This window comes from Belonocnema kinseyi, chromosome 8, assembly GCF_010883055.1.
Source record: "Belonocnema kinseyi isolate 2016_QV_RU_SX_M_011 chromosome 8, B_treatae_v1, whole genome shotgun sequence".
In the NCBI taxonomy this organism is placed as follows: domain Eukaryota; kingdom Metazoa; phylum Arthropoda; class Insecta; order Hymenoptera; family Cynipidae; genus Belonocnema; species Belonocnema kinseyi.
Window position 1 is genome coordinate 55,308,619 of NC_046664.1, and position 22,645 is coordinate 55,331,263.

A 22,645-nucleotide genomic window follows, 5' to 3' on the forward strand; every position below is an offset into this window, starting at 1 on the left:
TAAACTATTTTGTAGAAATTTCGTCTCTTTTGATAAGAAATTAATCTTCTTGGTAAAAAATTGATCTAGTTGGTTAAAAATTTATCTATTTGATTTTTTTTTTAATTTTGTTGAAAATTCATATAGTTTGGATACAAAAAATTTAACTTTTTTGTAGAAAATTCGTCTCTTGTTAAGAAATTAATCTTCTTAGTAGAAAATTAATGTATTTGGTTTAAAATTAAAATTTTGTTGAAAATTCATATGTTTGGATACGAAAAATTAAACTATTTTGTAGAAATTTCGTCTCTTTTGATAAGAAATTAATCTTCTTGGTAGAAAATTGATCTAGTTGGTTAAAAATTTATCTATTTGATTTAAAAAAAAATGTTGTTGAAAATTCATAGAGTTTGGATACAAAAAATTTAACTTATTTGTAGAAAATTCGTCTCTTGTTAAGAAATTAATCTTCTTAGTAGAAAAGTAATCTATTTAGTTTTAAAATTAAAATTTTTGTTGAAAATTCATTAAGATAAGATTCATTCATTAAGAAGATTAATTTCTTATCAAAAGAGACGAAATTTCTACAAAATAGTTTAATATTTCGTATCCAAACATATGAATTTTCAACAAAATTTTAATTTTAAACCAAATAGATTATTTTCTACTAAGAAGATTGATTTCTTAACAAGAGACGAATTTTCTACAAATAAGTTAAATTTATCTATTTCAATTAAAATTTCATAATTTTTGTTGAAAATTCTTCACTTTAGTTAAAAAATTTTTTTTTGTGTGGAAAATTTCTATTTTTAATTGAATATTGAACTATTTTATTGTTGGTTACAAACTTATATTTTCTAGTACGAAATTCAATTACTTGGTTGAAAATGGATCTTTTTTAGATGAAAATTGAACTATTTGGTTGACAATTCATGTTTTTCTTGCAAATTCGTCTTTTTTGTAGAAAATTTACCATTTTTATTGAAAATTCAATTACATATTTGTTTTTCTTGGTTGAAAATTCATCAGTTTGTTTGGAAATGTAACCATTTTTCTAAATATTAGTTTTTTCGTTTAATATTGTTCTTTTTAAGTGAAAATTTAACTATTAAAGTTTTGGTTGACAATGTATCATTTTTAGTTGATAATTGATGAATTTTTTTTATAGGCTTTAATTTTCTTGTTTAAATTTTGTTTGTGAAAATTTCCTTTTCTCTGAAGATTCATCTTTCCATATAAGAATTTATCACTTTGGTTGCAGATTTTTGTTTATTTGATGGGAAGCTAATTTTTCTAAGTGAAATTTTTACTGTTCCGTGTTTGGTTGAAAACTGATTCGTACTAAGATAAAAATTTAACTATTTATTTGAAAATTAATGTTTTTTTTAGTTGAAAATTCAACTATTGAGTTAAGAATTTATGTATTTTATACATTCAAGAAATAAGAAATTATGTTCTTATTATTGTTTATTTATTAATTAATCGATGGTGCTAATATTATAATGGCTGCGTACTACGAAAAATTATACCTGGAAAAAACGTGGAATTCTCAAGAAATTTTTTTCTAGGATTTGAGTAGACACCCTGGAACGCATTTTCAGCCAAAAAAATCAAGTTTTAATCATAGTAATGAATTTTCAACCAAAAATATTAATTTTTGACCAAATAATGGAACTTTCAATCCAAAAGATGAATTTTCTATAAAAAACAGAGTTTTAACGAAATGTTTTTTGTCTGTTAAAGAAATGAATTCTTAACAAAAAATAGAAGTAAATTTTTTACAAAACAGAAAATTTGTTGATTATAAAGATTGCATTTCTATCGAAAAATATAAATTTTCGACAAAAACTGGAACAGTTACATTTTTAGTTGAAAAAAAATTCATTCTAAATAAGAAAAAACTGATTATAAACCTAAAAGGTAAATTTTCAACCAATAAAATGAATTTTCTACCCAAATAGACCCAAAAATTCGAATTTTCAATAAAATACAGGAATTTCGAACCAAATATTTGAATTTTCAACTTATGGAGATAAATTTTGATAAATTTTTTCAGTTAAAGAATTCATTTCCAACTAGAAAACATAATTTCAACAAAATAATTAAATTTTGAATGAAAAAAAGGGTTTCCTACTAAAATGATGAATCATCAACCAAATAAGTGTGTTTTTAACAAAGTAGTTTCATTTCTAACTAAGTATTTGAGTTTTTAAACAAAAATGGTAAATCCTCAACCGAAAACGTGATATTTGATATTTAAACCAAAAAGGATTTTAATTTTATACCAAAAAGAGTTGAATTCAACTAAAAAATATGAATTTTCAACAAAATATTTTGAATCCTCAACCAAAAGAAATTAATTATCAACCAAATAGTTGCGACATAGTTGCTCGAAAATTCCCTAATTTTATCAGGATTTCTCTGACATTCCCTGACTTTCTTTAATTACCTGCATGTAGCAATTCTATATTTAAAAAAAGTATTTGTTTATTTAATTCTAGAATGTTTCTGTAAAACATATATGTAGCAATTATGATATATATTTTTTTAAACAATAAATGCTTTAAATTCCCTTAAATGTTGAGCATATTTTCGAGATCATTTGCTCAAAATAAATTTGCGGGCATTTAAGAACTCCAAAAGTGGGAGGTGTCATGTGTCGTGACCATATATAATTTTTTGTTACAGATGTCAATCGATAAAGGAGAGCAGTGTACTCTCTACGATAACTCTGGTCGCGTCAAGTGGCGCGTGAAGAATTCCCAAGGCGTCGAATCTCCAGTTCCGGGTGTGTGCTTCGCTCTTCAGCCTCCCGACAAAGACGCGCTCGAAGCAGCCGAACGATTGAGGCGCCAGTACGACAGAAGTGTCGCTCTCTGGCAACGCAAGCAACTGAGGTTGAGACAAAACATGATATTTGCTACGATCAAGGTCGTGAAGAGCTGGGACCTCCCTCAGTTCCTGGCAATGGGCCAGGATCAACGTACTGCCATCAGGAAAGCACTGAATGAAGATGCAGACAAACTTCTCTCCGAAGGCGATCCTGCCGATCCTCAATTGAGGCGATTGAAGCGCGAAATGGCCGAGGTGAACCGACTCTTTGACGAATTCGAGAAGCGAGCAAGAGCCGAGGAAGAGTCAAAGAACGCAGGACGTATCTTCAACGATCAGGTTTCTTCACTGCAGCAGGCCTTGGACGAAGCGGAGAGGGTTTTGAATCTACGCATCGCCTCGCCGCTTCCACGAGATCTCGACAGCCTGGAGCACATGGTGCTTGAACACAAAGACTTTGAAAATGGCCTTCATAAACTCGAACACGATGTCGAGCAGGTACAGCAAACCTTCCGTGGAATTACTCTAAAGACTCCCGCGATGCGGAACAAACTGGACAACGTGATGACGAAGTGGAATCATCTCTGGAACTTGAGCAGTCTTTACATCGAGCGACTCAAGTGTGTTGAGATTGTGCTTTCCGAATTGGAGGACAATACATCAGTGATCTCTGAATTCGAACTCAAGCTGGCTTCATACGGTGAATTGCCTTCAGACATCAAGGGTCTTCAGATTGTTCTCGAGGACTTGATGAATCTGCAGAATGCGATAGCACAGCAGCAACTTAGCATGGATCAATTGAACGATGACGCGCATAATGCGAGACGCTTGGTCGAGAAATCTAGGCCTAATCATCGTGGACCTCATGGGGATATGGACAGACTTGATGCTGAAGTTAATAGATTGAATGCTAGGTGGACGAACATCTGTGGCCAGCTGGTTGACAGACTTCGTAGTGCGGAAAGCGCTTATGGTCTCGCTCAACAATATCAGAACGCGTACCAGAATGAGGCCGATTTCGTGGATGATGGCTATAGCAAGCTTGACTGCAAATCTGGAGAACTAGAGGTAGTACTTTATTACTATATGTATTTTAAATATGAGATGATAGTAAATCAGAGAAAAGCTAATACACTACTGCGCACTTTATACCTGCGCGGAACTTCTCTGCGCATCTTACAGTTGCGCAATAGATTTTTGCGCACTTTATGGCTGCGCGAAAGATTTCTACGCACTTTGTACAGGGTGGCCGCTGAACTGAAACATCGAAAAGCCACCTGATATTATTTTTTGACAACGAGGAAATGACAGTGAATTTTATTTTTGACCAGGTATTTTACAAGTTTTTAGAAGAAGAAAAAGCGTTTCGAATTGAAACTTTTTGATTAAAAAAGTTTCTAGATGCTCAACTTTAAATTTAAATCAATTTATGATTTTAAAATCTGATCCGTAGTATTATAACTTGAACGTTAATTCATTTTACAAGATGATTCCGAATTTTTGGGTTGAAAAATTAAACTAGTTTGAAAAAAATTCTTTTTTTTTTAAATTAATTTTCTTTCTAGAAAACTCATCTGTTTGGTTAAAAATTTAATTATTTTGTTTAAAATTAACATTTTTATTGAAAATTAATATTTTGGGGTTAAAAAATACAACTATTTTGTAGAAAGGATCGTTTGGAATTTAAACTTTTTAACCGAAAACTTTTTTAGTTGATCAACTTTAAAAATAAATTAATGAATGATTTTAAAAATTGAACAATAATTTAATAATTTATTGAAACTTATTGATAAAAAAGTCTTCAATTTGCTAACCTTAAATATAAATTAATTAATTATTGAAAAAATTGAAATGTCATTCTAGTATTGAAAATTGAACGTTAGCGTTAGTATACAGAAAGTTTCTGAATTTTCGGGTTAAAAATTAAACTTTTTTGAAAAAAATTCGTCTGTGGCAAAAAATTAATTTTCTCGGTAGAAAATTCATCGGTTTTGTTAAAAATCTAACTATTTTGTTAAAATTAATATTTGAATTAAAAATATATATTTTCGGGTTGAAAAATTAAACTATTTTGTAAAAAACTCGTCTCTTTTGGTAAAAACTGTAAATGTTTTGTTAAAATTAACATTTTCGTTAAAATTTTATTTTTTCGGTTTGAAAAATTAAACTATTTTGTAGAAAATTCGTCTCTTTTGGCAAAAATTAATTTTCTTGGTAGAAAATTAATGTTTTTTTTTTGTAAAAAATTTAACTATTTGGTTAAAATTAACTTGTTCGTTGAAAATTCATATTTTCGAGTTGAAAAATGAAACTATTTTGCAGAAAATTCGTCTCTTCTTTTAAAAAGTTAATCTTATTGGTAGAAAATTCCTAAATTTTGTTGAAATTATTTTTTTGGCCAGAAATTTTACAACTTTTTAGAAACGAAAGAGCGTTTGATGGGAAACGTTTTTAATTGATCAGATATAATTCAAATTAATTAATTTTTTATTTAACTTTTGTTTCAGTATTACAAATTTAACATTAATTAATTTTAAAAGATGATTCTGAATCAAGTGATTGAATTGTCAACTAAAAAAGATAATTTTATAACTGAAAATGGAGTACTTAAATTTTAAGTTAAGAAATTAATTTTTAACCCAGGAAAAAGTGAATTTTAAACGAAATAGATTAGCAAATAGATTAGCAAAACAGTTGAATTTCCAACAAAAAAATTTAATATGAAATAAAAATAGTATAATACTTCCAAAACGACGAGTTTTCAACAAATTAGTTGAACAATTATCAACCCAAATACATTTGTTTTCACTAAAAAATGGAACACGAAAATGAATTTTTTAACAATGTAGTTCATTTTGAACCAAGTATTTGAATTTTCAACAAAAAATATTAGGTTTCCACCTTGGTTCCATAAAATAAAATTATTTGAACAGGAAAATTCTCAAAATTTAAAAATTGGCTACATTTTGATTATTTATGTATTATTAAAACAATTTTTTAATTGTTTAGATTCGGAAATTCTCCTGTGCAGACAATTTTATTTTTCGGAATTTTTCAGTCGTTCCGATATATTTAGATTTTAAACGTTGGAATTTCCATTGTTCGATTAAAACTTTTCTTTATTGCTAGTGAAATTGATTAATTTTTTTTATAACGCAGTTTTGTTCTAATTTAAAAAATGTTTGATTAGTGTATAATTAATCGTGCAATTTTTAATTTTCTTAACTTCAAATTGCTTAAACAGATATCATTTTGAAGATTTATCAATTTATTGATGGATTGTTTTCCTCGATTAAAACGGCCACCCTGTTATATCTGCGTGTTATATTTCTGCGCATCTTATATCTGCGCACGACATTTCTGCTCATCGCATAGATGCGCAGAACATCTCCAAGCATCTTATAGCTGCGCAAGACATTTCTGCGCACCGTATAGCTGCGCAATTCGATACATTTTCTATAAAAAACTTAAAAATTGTAGAACTTGCTGCAGAAGGTAACAGAACGCGCGCCAGCGATCGAGTCGGTGAATTTGACTGGAGGAAGATTAATTCGCGAGGGCAAGGTAAGATGAAGAGTCTAACTTGGAGCGCAATACGTAGCTTCTAGCTCTTGGTGTGAATCTTGCGTGAGTGAAACTTAGTCTTAGGTAGTGGACACTGTACATACAAACCATCCATCATGAAATGATCTTGTACACGAATTTATTTTGCAATAAGCAACATTTCAGCGGTCGTCAGTAAGAATTATTGAAGCATATCGTACCAGGAATCGTACGATACAAATTTTCACTGGTAATTTACACTTTTTCTTCTTTTCCGTAACCAACCAGACCCGGATTATCTAAATGCAATTAACGGCTCTTTTATTTTCGTTACACAAAAGAGATTACAATGAAAAGCAAATAATCGGAAGCAATAATCCAACCAGAAACTGATTAGGAAACTCACACCTCTGCGTCTTAATCATTCGATTAGCAAAGTTTAACACATAGTTTTGTTGAGTGATCATTAAAGATGGGGGACGCTTCAGAGGATAGATTGAAATCTCAAGACGCTTGGCGGCTTTCAGTTTGCAGCTCGAATCTTAGGATAACTCAGTGTGGTATTTTAAGTAACAGCTTAGATTATAATTGATCGCTTCTACCTTTTTTTCCCCTTCTTTTCCTCTTAGAATTAATAGCAGTTTTTCGTGGTCATTTTTAACTTTTATTAATATTTTGTACCATATTGAGTTACCGAATTCAAAGAGATTCGTCCCTCAATCGAGGTTTGCTTTTCACTCTTGCTTCCTGCGGCTAAAGGTAGTGATCCACCAGTCTAATTCACTAACCGTAACGGACTAACCGAAACCTTTAGATCTACGGGCAGAGGCTCAGAGCTTTCAAGGAACAGTTGGAGGAGGTCTGCCCCTCACTGGACGCCTCCGTCAAGAGACCAAGAAGAGATTCCAGCACTACGGTGGATAATATCGCCCGCGATCTCGACACCCTCAACAGGAGATACACCACCCTCGTCAGTCTTCTTCAGGATCGAGTTCGAAAGTCCCCTGGACTCGGGTCTAAAGACATCTCGCTTCAGGTAAGTCGAGAAACTTTTTTTCTCTGTTTTCCAAACTGTTATTTATTTATCGTAAATTGACAAGCAGTTTTTTCTTATTAAAAATATCAGTATGGCTCTAATCAGGTGGGAAGTCATCCAACAAGATATATGGGCGATAGCTCAAAATTTGATTATTTTAGAGAATGAGATGTTGCAAAAGAAAGAATTTTCCAAGCAGCCTGAAATGTATTTTGCTTAACTGAAGAGGATATGAAACTATTTTCACGATTTATTTGACTTTAACTTCAGAATTTCAAAAGATTATCTCATCAATCCACAAAATGAATAAATTTGTAACCAAATAGTTGTTTTTTTTTTAACTGAATACTTTAAAAAAATGGATGTGATGTTATTAAAAACTTTATTTTATTCATTTTTAACTTATATTTTTTTCATTTCTTAATTTTTTAAACTAAGTAAATGGACTGTTAAACTACAAAAGATGAGCTTATAATCAAATGTTGAGTAATTTAATTTCCATTGGGGATTGTTAATTGTCAATAAAAAAGGTTTGTTTTACAAAACAGTTTAATTTTGTACCAAATAGATCAATTTTCTACCTAATTTTTGAATTTTTGTAACCGCTACTACACATTTTTTACAAAACTGTTTAATTTTTAACCTGAGAATATGAATTTTATACCAAAAAGATAATTGTTTAACAAATTGCATACATAAATTTAAAACCGAATATTAAATTTTTTCATCAAATTGTTAAATTAAAAAGCCAAAAATACGAACTTTCAACAAAATAGTTAAATTTTCTCCCAAGAAAATTACTTCCTACTCAAAAAGAAATGTAATTTTCAACTAAACTTTGGTTTAAAAAACATTTTTTCTTGAAGATTCATAATTTTATTTAAAAAAATTATTTTTTTATTTTGTGCTTAACTTTGTACAAAATAGTTGTATTTTATACCAAATTGTTAAATTTGCAATCTAAGAATATGAATTTTCAACAAAATAGTTAGATTTTCAGTTAAAAAAAGGACTTTCTAAACAACAAAAAAAGAAATTTTGATCTAAAATTTGAAATGTTCGAACAAAAAAAAGAGTTTTCACGAAATTAATTTAACTTTCAATCAAGGAGTTGAATTTTGAAGCTAAATCGAGGAATTTTCAACGGAAAAATGTAATAGTTGATATTTAAGCAAAAAAAGATTTTAATACAAATTAAAAACAGTTTGATTTAATCAACAAAGACGAATTTTTAACGGAATACTGGATTAAAAAAAATGTTTTTCTTTTAACAAAATAAACACATTTTCAACCAAATAGTTTAATTTTCTACCAGATGGTAGAATTTTCAAACCGAAAATTTTCAGCCCACAAATGTAAAATTTGAACAATAAAAGTCAGTTTCAATCGAAACACATTAGTTTTTAATCAGGCAGCATGTTAAACAATTGTATTTTCAATCAAAAAGAAATTTTTATTTAAGAAAGACATTTTTTTTATTAAATTGTTGAATTTTCGTGTCAAAAATATAAATGGTCAGCAAAAAAGTTGAATTTTGAATCAATAAATATGACTTTTTTACACAATTGTTGAACTTTTAACAAAATATTTTAATTTTAAACCAAATAATGAAACCTATAACTAAAAAAGATGAGTTCGTAACCAGAAATTTTATAGAACATTTTTCAACTGAAACAAAACATTTTGCGTAGTTTTTTATTTATAATTTCTAAACAAACTCGTCTAAAATTTCAAAACTCTACTAAATCGTGCTTTAATGTAAGTATTTTACTGAAATAATTTTAGAAAAAATGTATTATTCAAAGAAACTTTTTGGCATTCACCTATATGCAGAATAGGGCTTAACGTAAAAATAATAATTTCAGTAGTCCCGCTTAAAAAATATATATATTCTAAGGAATTCTACAACAAATTTCCCAGAGAAGCCGAAAACATGTTTTTATTTATTTAGTTTAACATTGTTGTTTATATTCAACAGTTTTTTCAGAGAAAGCTGTAGATCTCTACAAAATAAATATTTTGTTTTGAAACGAACCTTCTCGCGAAAAATATGAACACAGAGGTAAACAATTTTTTGAAATCTTTCAAACTCAGTGCAAATTTTTTATTTTACTCACTAGTGGATAAAAAAAATTAAATTAAAGTTTTGTTTTTCCATCACTGGTGAAATTTTTTTTACGAATAAATACGAAAAACTAGAACCATTTTTACATGAAAATAGAATTCATAAAAAATACCAATAAATGCAATGATTACCACAAAAAGTACAGGAAATTCGAATTTTTTCTATTTATTTGGACGAATCTTTTTTTTGTACTTTTGTGTACTTCCATATATATTGTTGTATTTTAATGATTTTTTAATATTTTACAAGAAAATAACCAGAATTATGCCATTTTTTTGCATCAAAAAAGTTATTTTTTATGTTATGATGATTCATTTTTTTTTTAATCCAGGGTGAAAATGTTTGTACAAATAAGTGCGAAAAACTGGAAATATTTTTAGAAGTAAATAGAAATAAAGACAGTAAATTAGAACCAAAGATACAGGAAATTAGAACTTTTTTTTAATGTGTGGACGAATTTGGTGTTTTTTTGTATTTTTGATATATTTGGATTTTTGAGTGACAATTATTTAAATGAAATTATGTCCATAGAATCGAAAAAAGGAAGGCAACTTAAAGGGTTTCAATAAAAAAATGTATTTGATAGAAATCTACAACTTTCATTAAAATAATTTCTCAATGTAACCAATAATTTGTGAAGCAAGTCAAGAAAAACCAGTGTTGTTCCGGTTTTCTTAACAATATCTGTAGTGTTAATTTAAATTTAAATTTAAAAATTCAAAGTGAACTCCATTTAAATGCGAAAAATCGTGCTTTAATATTTGGCGACCATCCAGAAATTAGTGGGACACGAGAACAGATTCCTAAAATCGTAGCCTAATTTGCGCAATCGTCTGTGGTATTTTAGTAGAATTTAACCTTTGATGTTGCGAACTAGGGTGCGAATAAATTTTCTTACCAATTAGTTTGTTTGAAATTTAATTTGAGTCCTGATTTACATTTAATTTATTCCTAAGATTTATATTTTGATAATTGAAATGTTACATAATTCTCGAGCAGGCTTAAAAATGAGAAGAAACTTTTCGAAGGAATCAACAGGTAATTTATAGATGTAAATTCCAAGCTGAGGAGCACGGCTTATTAAAAAAAAATTAGAAAAAAATCCTAAAATGTCACATTTACACTATTGTGTGAAAAAGCCACTCTTGAGAAAATGCGTCAACACCTGGTCTCAGAAATGACGTGATGGTTACGAGCAACCTGCATCATTCTGTATTTACTTCGCTCAATGGCCATATTTACTCGAGACAAGATTGATATATCAGCTCGTTAAGTTCAAATTGCCCTGAAAAGTAATCTCGATGATCGATTTTGCCTTTAATTTAGGCCGAGCCATAATAATTTCGCAAGTAATTTCGATAATCAGCTGGGAAGGGAACAATTCGGATCGATTATTTCTAAGAAGTAATTTTGTCTAATGCAAGATTTGAATGAACAATTTATTTTTTAAATTGTATTCCTTTATGGTCAAATATTATTAGATTGTTGGAAACTTTTAATAAATTTAGAAAATCGTCATTCAGTATAATCTCTTCTTTAAATTGAAATATTACTTTAGTCACTTTTTTTCAAAATTTAACTAATCGATTTACCACTATTGAATTCTTTCAAATATATTGAGGCGTTTTTAAAAATTCCAAGAAATTTATAACAAATTTCACCAAAAAAATGTAATAGATTTTAATAATTAGAAGGGATTCCAAAGAATTTTAAAGATTTCATAGTATTTTTAAAAATCGCAAAGAATTTCAGGAAATATTAGATTTAATATAATTTTGCGGGATTTTATAATATTTAAAGATTTTTGGGTATTTTTAAAAATTCCAAGGAATTTTCAAGATCTTTCAGAAGTTTCTTGCGATTTCAACGGATTTGAAATATTTGTGGGTTTTTTGTTTAATTCCAAAAAATTGTAGAAATCTTTAAAAAGTTTTCAAAAAATTTGAAAGTTGTTCAATATTTTAGGATTTATAAAAGATTTCATTAAATTTTCAATTGATTTCACTAATTTAAAGAGATTTTAAAAAATTTTCAACGATTTTCAATAAATTCATGGAATTGTTAAAGGTTTTAAAGATTTACAAATATTTTAGTCTTTTTTTTAATTTAAGCAATTTTCAAGATCATTAAAAATTTTTAAAAGGTTTTGAAATAATTTAGCCTTTTTTAAACGATTCCACGGAATTTTCAAATAATTTCAATAATATACAGGGAAATTTAAAGAATTTGAATGATTTTAGGGCATTTTCGAAAATTGGAAGGAACTGTCAAGTTTTAAAAAAATTTCAGGTAATCAAAAAAATTTGTGAAGGATTAAAAATATAGTATGGTTTTTAAGTATATTTTATTAATTCGAGGGATTTCAAAGAATTCAAAATAGTTTAGGTTTTTTTTTAAATTTCAAACTATTTTCCAGGGCTTTGTAAGATTTCAAAAGTTATATATAATTTAACAAAATTGCGGAAGATATGGAACGATTTTACAGGCCTTTTAAGATTTTAAAATATTTGTAAGGGATTTTACAAGATTTCCTACTATTTCAAAGATTTTAATATCATTGAAAGTGTTCAATTTTATGAGCATACGATTTCAATTTTTTGCGGGATTTAATGATATTTTAATGTATTTCAAAGAATATTTTCACACGAAGTGAATGATTTAGTAGGGTTGCAAAGATTTTAAGAAATTTTAGAATATTTTTTGAAATTTATTAAAATTCATTTGGAATTTATCAGGAATTCTTATGAATTTATTTTCTCAATTCTGTTAAATTCTTCGGAATTGTTTTAATTTTTTAAATTCATTTAAATTCTTCTAAATGCACTGAAGTCTACTCAACTCATTGTATTTAAGAAAAGTGTTTAAGTCATCCTGAAGTCTTTTAATGCTACCTTGAATTCTTAGTTATTTCATTAAATTCTTTGGAATTCCCTTGAATTTTTCTAACCTCATTTTTTTCGTTATATAGTTTTATAGTTATAGAATATTTTTAAAGATTCCAAAGGATTTTATACCATTTCTGAGGATTTATTTGACTAATTTTAAAAGATTTTAAAGCTCTTAAAATATTTTTATGAATTTTCCAGGATTTCAGGAAATATTTTCTGTAGCTGGTTTGAATTAATTTGAAATTCACCATGAATTCTTATTAATTTATCCTGAATTATTTTTAATACTTTTGAATCCTTGGGAATTTTCTTGAATTCTTCTAAATTCATTTCAATTCTACCCAGTTCAATGGATTTTTAAACAAATTTTTAATGAATTTTTGTTTCATTGAATTGAATTTTTCTCCAATTTTACTCAAATCTTTGCAATTGTTTGGATTTGTTAAATTTGTTCCAAGTCATTTAAATTATTTTGAATGTAACTTGAATTCTTTTGAAATATTATGAATCGATTTTTTTTGTTTAATTCGCACCAACATTAGTCATATTATTAATGCACATTACTTACCTGTATTGGTTTTTGGGTTGAAAAAGAGTACATTTTTCCCCTTTTTCTATAAGCAATTAAGACAAAAAATTTTAATTTAAAATTTTTTCATTTCATCAATCAAAGATTCTATATTAAAAATATGACAAGATTTGAATTTTAGGGGATTTTAAAAATTAATTTTTGCAGCTACTCTGGATTAAGGGTAAAATAATGAAAGGGAATTGAAGAGTGAGGATTTTTAAAATGGTTTTTTATTTCTAAAAATTGGAATAAAAGATTTGTTCTTAGTGAGAGAGATGCAAAATCAATAAGGAAGTTTGTAGGTGGGGTATCGGGTGCTAGTTGCTACTGCTGCTGCAGTTTAGTTTGTGAAAAGCAATCTCGTGGGCGTTCGGTGTTGCCCTTGCGTGGAGCGACTTAGACGTTTACCGGCTTTCCATAAATGTACCGAAGAAAAACGTGGGCAGTGAATAACACACATTTCTGATGTCAGACCTCGTTATTATTCGAAAGGTACTGATATAAATGTTCTCCTGTTTTGCATATACAGACTGAAACACGGATTTCAAGCGGATAAGAATAATCAGTTGAAGAGAGAGCAACTGTTACAACGTCACAAGTACTAAATACGAAGATTTAAAAACCAAATATCATCAGATTTATTGTAATTTTACTCGATTTTATCATATTTTAATGGATTCCAACTCCTCTATTCACAAGAATTTCAGACGTTCAAAAATTTTTAAGAATTTTAGCATTTTTTTTTAAAGATTATATATTTTTCTCATCATTTATTTTATTTATTGTGTTTCATACAAATCATAACTATTTCAATTTGGAAAATTATTATTTTGTAAACGGATCTGAGTGCTTTTAAAAATTCAATTTTATGAGCATAAAATTAAATTTGAATGGAATTTAAAAAAATAATGTTTATTTTGAACCGATAGTAATAAATTATTTTACAGACTTTTCGATTCCTTGAAATAAAATGAAATCTATTAAACCACAATATTGTTGAAAAAATGTTAATTTCCCTGATATCTTACGATAAACTTTAAAGGCAGGATCAATTCTTTCACATATTTTGAGAATCACTTTAAATTCTTTGAAATTTAAAGAAGTTCCTGAAAAAAATTTAAGTCCCGTGATTGAAAGCCTTGAGAAATTATCTAGAATCTCTTGAAATTCTTTGCAATTTGAAAAAATGTAGAACTCGAACTCCTTTTAAATTTCGCTAAATAATTTGAAATCTTTGATGATCCCGGTTAACCCCTTGGTGATCTTTAGGAATCTTCTGAAATCTCTTTAAATCTCTTCAAATTTCGTGAAGTCCTTGGGAATCATTTACTTTTTCTTTAAATCCTTTAAAATCCTTTGCTATTTTTGGATATCCCTAGAAAATAATTAAAGTCTTTTTAAGTTTCTCAATATTCATTGAAATCTCATAAAACTTTTGAAAGCCGTTTAAAATTCTTGTAAGTCTTGTGGGATCTCTTAAAATCTATCAAAATCTCTTACAAATTCTTTGTGATACTATAAAATTCTTTGAAATATTTTGAAATCTCATGAAACCATTTACAATCGAATTTCTTGAAATTCATCTGAATCTTATAAAATACCGTAAAATCACTAAAATTTTTTTATAAATTCGTAATTTAAAATTTAAAAAATCTAAAATTGTTTAATTCTGAAATTTTAAAGAGTTAAGTTTTTCAAATTTTATGAGGATGTAATTTCAACTTCCTCATTTTCGAACTCAATAATATTGTTATAAATTTTTAAATTATTAAAGGCTTCTAGTTAATTTTTAAAAATAATTTTGTGTGTACATTTTTTTATTTTATATTTTAATAATGCAATATCACTGTTACTGAAATACGTTTTTAAAAAAGAAAATAAACTTTAAAAAAGCAATGGTTTTTTTCTAAGATTTGGTTGTTCAGCTGCTTGATGTCAAAGAAATTACATAAATTTTATTTTAAACTACAGTGTAAAAACTATTGGTGGGATAAAAGTATCGTACTCTACTGTTTCACCTGTGCATACTTGTAGTTCATAACTTTAATCTTGGCAGATAAGGTTTATCGGAAAGCATAATAAAAACTCGTTCGACATTTAAAATTGCAAATTCTGTTGCCAACGGTAAAAAAATAGAAATTGTTACAAGGTCTTTATGGAACATTAAGCAAGATAATTTGATGTTTAAATCAGAACCTTATAAGACAGATTATCAGAGGCAATCATTGTTGTTGAAAACCTGATTGACTTTCCATTACTTAAAGTTGTTTTCTATCTCAAATTTGAGATTCTGATCCAAAAATTATTATATTTTAAAGATTACAATTTTTAAGGAAGTATTAACGTTTTACGGGCTTATTAGCGGTTTTAACCGCAATTTGAATTTCTAAACAAAAATCATTAGATTTAAAAGTTTCATCATTCGTCACCAATTGTAGACTACGTTATTGTTTTGCGCAAAAAATTAGTATTCAATAAAATTAATGTTCTAGCAAGATTTTCCGTTTTCATAGTTTCTAAAAGTTTCTGGTTATATTCAAGTTTTTCACAGGAAATTTGTTATCTTAAACAAAAATGTAAAAATTGGAATTCAAAGAATATTAAAAACTTTTCACAGTTTTAGGTTCTGGTTGTATTTTACACCAGAAGTCGTCATCTTTAACAAAAAAACATCAAATATGAAGGAAGATTTACAATCTTTAAAAAAAATTTGTTTTCATATGTTACTGTCTTTCGTCGGAAATTTATATTTTTGAAAAAATTGCAAAATATTGACCTTGCTTGTCTTTTTGGTTTAAAGATGTATCCCTTTTGGCAGAAATTAAAATTTTTTTGTGCTAAAAATTCAACTGTTTGGTTAAAATTTAATCTCTTTTTGTTGAAGATTCAACTGTTTTGTAGAAAAATGGTCTTTTTGGTTAAACTTAACTGATTTTTATTTAAAATAGAAATTTTGTTTTCGAAAATATCAAAAATCACATTTTTCGTTGAGAACTTATCCTTTTTGTTTGAAAATTCAACTACTTGTTTGAAAATTATAACTGCTTTGTTAAAAAATTTTTTCTTCTTTTGGTTCTAGATTCATGATTTCAGTCAAAAATTCATATTTTTGGTAACAAAATTAACTATTAAATTAAATTATTTTTTTATCAGGCGAGCAAATTATATATAGTTTATACATAGTGGAAATAATTATATATGTTAAACCCTAATTATAAGTTTTTCCCGCCTGGGTTTTAGTTGGAAATTTATTTTTTTACGTGATAATTAAACTGTTCTATTCTTGATTGAAAAATTCATCTTTTTTAGTTAAAAATTCGTATTTGATTTCAAAACTATCTTTTTAAACTGAAAATTCAACTATTCCGTTTTTGGGTGGAAATTTATTTTTATTAGTGAAAAATTTAACTATGTGGTAGAGAATTCATTATATTATTAAAAATTCGTCTGTTTTAGTTGAAAATTAATCTGCTTGGTAGAAATTTTTCTTTTTTTTTGCTTAAAAATAAAACCATTTGGTTGAAAATTCGACTTTTTTGGTTAAATTAAACTGTTTTTGATTAAAGGCTGAAAACTTTTTTTCTTAAAGTATCAACTATTAAATTTTCTGTTGAGGATTGATCTTTTTTGTCTGAAAATACCATTACTTGGTTGTAAGTTAAACCATTTTGATAAAAATTTATTTGATTGGTTGAAGGTTCAACATTTAAATAGAAAGTTTCAACAATCATGAAAACAATGTCCTGGCTTTTCTTTTCTGTTATTTTAGATATTAAAAGCTATGAAGTAAAAAAACTGTATATTGGTATTAATTTTTTATTTTAATTTAAATATTGCGCGGATCACAAAAATAATAATCGCGAACGTTTTCATTTTGTAGTTACTAGTTACTATCTAAAAAAAAGGTTGAAACTTCCTAGATTTCATTCATAAATTCAGCAAACATTCGAGCGTCACGCACGTCATTTCATTAGTAGTATATGTCTTTAGTATCGTTTTGCCAGTTTGCCGGCTCTCTTCGTCCGGACAACATCGTACTTTCATACTCGGAACAAGAATTCTTATTTTTTTAATTTTGTTTAATAATTCTTTAAATCTTTTATTGTTTGAAATGGATTTTAATTTAAAATCAGAGAAGTTTTAAATAATCGAAAAAGTATACTTCAAGCAATTCATAAACTCTAGTTCAAGAAAGTGAAAGTTAAGTGATTTGACCGAAAGTGAAGTTCTTTTGATACAAAAAAAAATGTTTTTTCGAAAAGTGGATAATCAAAATGAAGCCCAAAATAATAAAGAATCTTATCCGGCTTCTTATTAACTAAAGTGTTTGAGAATTTGTTATTTGAGTGACATGATCTATGGGTCTTCGACAATTTTATCGCAGGTCAGCTGATAAAATCGATTAGGAATTAATATCCGGAATATAGTTATACTGGGAAAATAATGCGAGTGAAAAAAATACAATGAAAACCTCGGAGAAGAGAATCGTTACACAGGTAATTCACCTATCAAAATGTCTTTTTATAAACCAAAAGAGAGAAGATGTGGGACTTAAAATCTTTTTAAAATTCGCTGCCGAAACCTGAGTCGGTTTAGGTGGGTTTTCCAGAGAGTGGCTCAAATTATCTCCAGGGTCAGAAAAAAAATTCAGCATAACGATTTCGAGACTCGTTTCTTTTTCATTTCCTTATTGGTCACCATAACTATTCATATTAGTCAATTTTTTAGAATTTTTATAACCATCTTCCCTTTTAGCGTATCCAGTATTATAGTATAACTAATTTTCAGATCTTTTGACACTGTTTTAATTTTCAGTGGCTTCCATTTTTTTTTAAATTGTTTCTTCTGTCAAGAGACTTTACCAAATTATTGTACAAAATTTCAAACTTTGGCCAAATTGTTTCTAGTCTTTCGTAACTTTTGTTAGAACTCCGACCTCGAGTTATGTAAAGTCAGAGAATCAAGTTCACGGAGGCTGTTCTCGAGCAGGTAGCGATATTGTAATAGTGATGTCATGCTCTATTCGAGACGTGCGAGTAATTTCTTTCACAAAAGAGCAATTTTCATTCCAGATGAAAAAACCTCTTTTTAAAAGAATTGCCTTCTTTCCCCTGTTTTCAATAAGCTTCCCATTTTTCTCGTTTTCTTGATTACATTTCAACTGAAGTAATGGAACCTCATAAGAAATTCCAACTATTTTTTATTTTAAGGTAATTAATTTTATTTAAAAATTAAACTATTTTGTTAAAAATTCTTGAAGCAATTGTCCAGTTGAAAAAGATTTTTTTTATTGAAAATTAACTTTTTTTTAAATATTCTTTGATCGGAAAATCAAATCTTTTGTTGAACATCCTACTTTTTAGATAGAAAATTAGTTCTTTTGGAATAAAAATTCATCTCTTAGGGTAGAAAAGTCTTCTTTTTTGGTTGAAAATTCATCCTTCGTGGTTCAAAATATCTTTTATCTTGACAGTTAAACTTTATTCTAAAAATTTATCTTTTTAAATACCAAATTTAACTATTGGTTTGTAAATTGATCCTGTTTGGTTGAAAATTCATTTTTCTTAGTTAAAAATATCTTCTTTGTTGAAAATGCAACTATTTTCTAAAAATTTCATCTTTTTGATAAAAAAAATTATATTTTTTAGTTTAATTCAACTGGTTGAAAAATATTTTTTTCTGTTTGTAATTTGTCATTTAAATGAAAATTTAATAATTCCATTTTGGGTTGAAAATTCAATTATATCGTAGAAAATTGACATTTCTTGATTCAAAATTAAGTCTCTGGTTGAAAATTGTTCTTATTCGGTTTAAAATCCAACTTTTTCTTAAACATTCACATTTTTAATATGGAAACTCTATTCTTTTTTGTTTAAAATTCAACTATAATGGTGGAAAGAAACTTTAAACTAAAAATCCATCTGTCTTCTAAAAAATTCCTCCTTTTAACTTGAAAATTAAATTAGGTGGTTAAAAATTAAACTATTCTGTTGAAAATTTGTCTCTATTGATTGAAAGTTAAACTATTCTGTTGGAAATTCATTATTCTGGGCTGCGCGTTATCTTTTTTGTTGAAAATTAACATTTTCAGGTCGATAAATCAACTGCCTTTTAAAAATATAGATTTTTGCTGGTTTAAAAATGCAATTATTTAGTTGAAAATGCAACTGTTTGTGGTTTAATTTGAATCTCTATTGTTGAACATTCATTTTTTATGGTACAAAAGTCATTCTTCCTAATTAAAAATCCATTTTCTGGATTGAAAATTAAGCTTTCTGTTCTCACTTTAATTCTCTTATAAAAAATCGTCGTTTTGGCTTCAATATTCCACAATTTGGATGGAAATTTAACCATTTCGTTAAAAATGCATCTCGTTTGAATAAAATGTTGACCATTTGGTTCAACTGTTTAGTTAAAAATTCAAATCATTTTGCTAAACATTCCTCTCTTGAAAGTTCAACTATTTTGCTGTGATGCAATTGTTTGATTGCAAATTTTTTGTTTTGAATTCAACTTTTTATTAAAAATTCATCTTTCGTGATTGAAAATGAATGTTTTTGTCAAAAATTTATTTTTTCGTGTTTGAAATTTAACTTTTTTCCAAGCCATTTTATTTTTTAACTTGAAATTTAACTCTTGTTAAAAATTTGTCTTCGGGTCGAATTAAAAGTTTTTTATTACTATTTCTTAAACTTCAATTTGGAAATTTGAAAATGCAGAATAGTTTAATTTGAGCTGCTTTAATTTGGAGTTTAGTCTTGATTACTTCAAATGAAAGAATCTTAAGTTTTTCTAATTTGATTTTTTTAATTTCAACGAATCTGAAAAGATTTTGCGAATCTGGAAAAAACTGGGAATTTTTTTTCTTGATAAAAGTTTGAAAAGGCTCTAAAAAATCAGAACCTGTAAGTTTTTAGAAACTCCCATTTAGTTGAAGGTGGAAAGTTGGCTAAATGCTTAGGTGTAATGCAAGGCAATTATTTGAGTAGGTCAAGGGTCTCAATCATGCACTAAATCGTGTCGAAAACAAATAGCAAATGTGTTGAGAAACTTTGATACTCGTTTTTTTCTCTCACAAATTTGGCTAGTTCTCAATCACATGTTAATTAAAAATGCAAATTTTTAAACTAAATTTAAATCGAGATGATTATTGGTTTAGGAAAGCTATTTCGGTCTTGAATTAATCAGGCGTTTAATCAAGTAATAAAAACAATTTTTTTAATTCGATGTATTATTCAATAATTGAAAAATAGTTGCTTCTTTTGATTCACAAGCAGTATTTTGCATGCATAAGGTTAATATTGGTTTTTATTAGAAGAAATATTACGGTAGTTGTGCAAAAAATCAGATGTATGAAAAAACATAGTTTTTCTTGATTTTAAGAAACAAAATGATATTCCTGCTGATATAATTTCAAATAAAAAAACATGATTTTTAATGAAGAAACTTGAATCTTACAAAAATCGATTATTTAAACAATCATATTAAAATATATGTTTGATGCTTTGAATAACAAAAATTCATAAATTTTAAGCCTTATTTATAGTTTCTGTTTCCTTTTTTTTATTTTTTACCGAAAAAAACTACTTTTAATACTTTTCTTTTCTGTCACAGAGCTTTTTATAGCTGGAACAATTAATCAGTTTTTTCGTAAATACCTATGAAACTTTTTATTAAATATATTTCTAAATATTTTATTTTTACTCTGAAAAGAAAAAGTATGAGTCAAGTATAATGCGTGATATTTCCTGTTTGTTGTTGAATGCATTTTAAGATTGTTTTATCTTCGTACTCATTGCATTAAATCATCACATAATTGAGATTATACTCTAGTTACAAATTCATAGTCAGCAATCATTTACAGTTACTAGATAACAAAACGCGCGATTATCATTTTTGTCTCATGTAATTTTTAAATTAAAATATAAAATTAATATCGACATAAGAATTTTGTAATTCATAATATCTACTATCTGAAATAATAGAAAAGCAAGGACAATATTTTTGATAATTCATGGATATTTATGTCTTAATTTCAGAATTAATATATATGTATAATTTTTTTTATAATGTATAGAAAATAAAACCAATTTTGGGCGAAATATATTAACATAACCTAATATTGTTCAAAGATTGTAAATAATCATTCAAATCTAATGATTTTTTAATTAGAAATATCAATTTTAGATGTAAAAACACTAATATGGCATAAAATAAATGATTGAATATTATAAAGCTCAATATTATTATTATTAAATATTATTCAAATTATGAAGTTTTCTTTTGAGTATCAAATTTTTATGTATAGTTCCAAAAAAATTAAAAATAATTAAAATTTGTGAATCTTGATGAAAATTTTTTATTTTAAGAAATACCATTTTGTTGCCTAAGAAGCAACATAACCGAAAATGGTTAAAATATGAAACTTATCTTTGAAATTAATTTTGTTATTGAAAATACCAATTTCCGACATTCAAAGATTCAAAATATTCGAATGATAATGATTTTCGCTTTCAAATGCCAATGTACATCCTAAAATTGTTGAGAAATTATAAAGCTTTAAAATGGTTTGAAAACACAAGTCCCGAATATAATTTTTATTTTTATTTTCAAATTAATTTTTTTCATTCAAAAATACCAGGAAGGAAGCGTGAGATATATTCTAAATATAAGTCCACGCTGAAAATCGCGTGGTTGGTTTCGTAGGCTCCACCGCCACTTTTCAAAAGTATTTATAGATCTTTTCGAGAATAATGATTTTGCCAAGCCCAGCTTCAGTTTTCCGTGAAAAGCGTAAAGTTCTCATCACCTTTTTTTTGTCTCTATTTTGCTGATAGGCGTTATCAACTCTCTTGGTTACATATCCTATCAAATATCGCTTAGCAAAGCGTTACTCGGGAGCTGCCTGGCACTGTCTGATTTGTCAAAAGGCACCGGTGTTCCACGATTGAAATTCACGCTTCAAAGATTTCTACCATGAGAAATGTTTTTTTATGTTTGTGGGAGCGTCATTCTTCGATGCGTCGGTTGACAGGCTGCTCATAAAATCAGATCTCTTCTGATCAACTATTCTTCCAGTAGTTCAATTTTAAGAATGTCAAAAAATTAATGTTTGAAGAAGATATCCCTGAAAAAGTGTGATAGATTGAGAAATTTGTCGTGCAGCGGGTGATACTGTTTTTTTAGTTCAGGAAGCCGTGAACCAGAAATTATGAGAATACAGAACACTTGTTGATTCTCTGAACAATAAATTCTTCCTTTGTATTGAAAATAGCTCCCATATTTTTTTGATTAAAGTGCCTTAAGTGTCAAAAAAAAAAGGAATTAAGTGCGGAAAGTGATGAAGAGTCAAGAATTTTTTTTTTTTTAACAAATAGAAAACTGTAATTTAAAAAATGTCTCAGAAAGATGTTTACGTTAACATATCTTCTGTCATTGCTATTTCAGCGTGCTCTTCAGGAGCAGCGACCTTTGCGGACATTCAGAACAGAATTCAACATTTATGAGAGCACGACCAGCGAGGAACGATTTACTTCGACGACAACACACTTCACCGAGTCTCAGTGAGTAGTCTTTTTTTAATAATGAATGGGATTCTTAATTAATTAATTAAATTAGTCACGTGACATGCTGAAGTGTTTATAAAATTAAATGAAAAACAAGATGGACTA

At 27.6% G+C, this 22,645-nt stretch overlaps 1 protein-coding gene across 9 annotated transcripts in view; it reads left to right on the top strand.

The window, feature by feature from the left end:
- Window positions 1–22,645, top strand: part of LOC117177852 (dystonin) — a 454,633-nt gene that overhangs the window by 347,583 nt on the left and 84,405 nt on the right. For all 9 annotated transcript variants that reach the window (XM_033368865.1, XM_033368868.1, XM_033368864.1 and 6 more), the window contains 4 exons: window positions 2,668–3,879; window positions 6,292–6,375; window positions 7,169–7,390; window positions 22,422–22,537. In XM_033368865.1, the coding sequence (XP_033224756.1) occupies window positions 2,668–3,879; window positions 6,292–6,375; window positions 7,169–7,390; window positions 22,422–22,537 (1,634 nt within the window). The remainder of the gene's footprint in view (window positions 1–2,667; window positions 3,880–6,291; window positions 6,376–7,168; window positions 7,391–22,421; window positions 22,538–22,645) is intronic.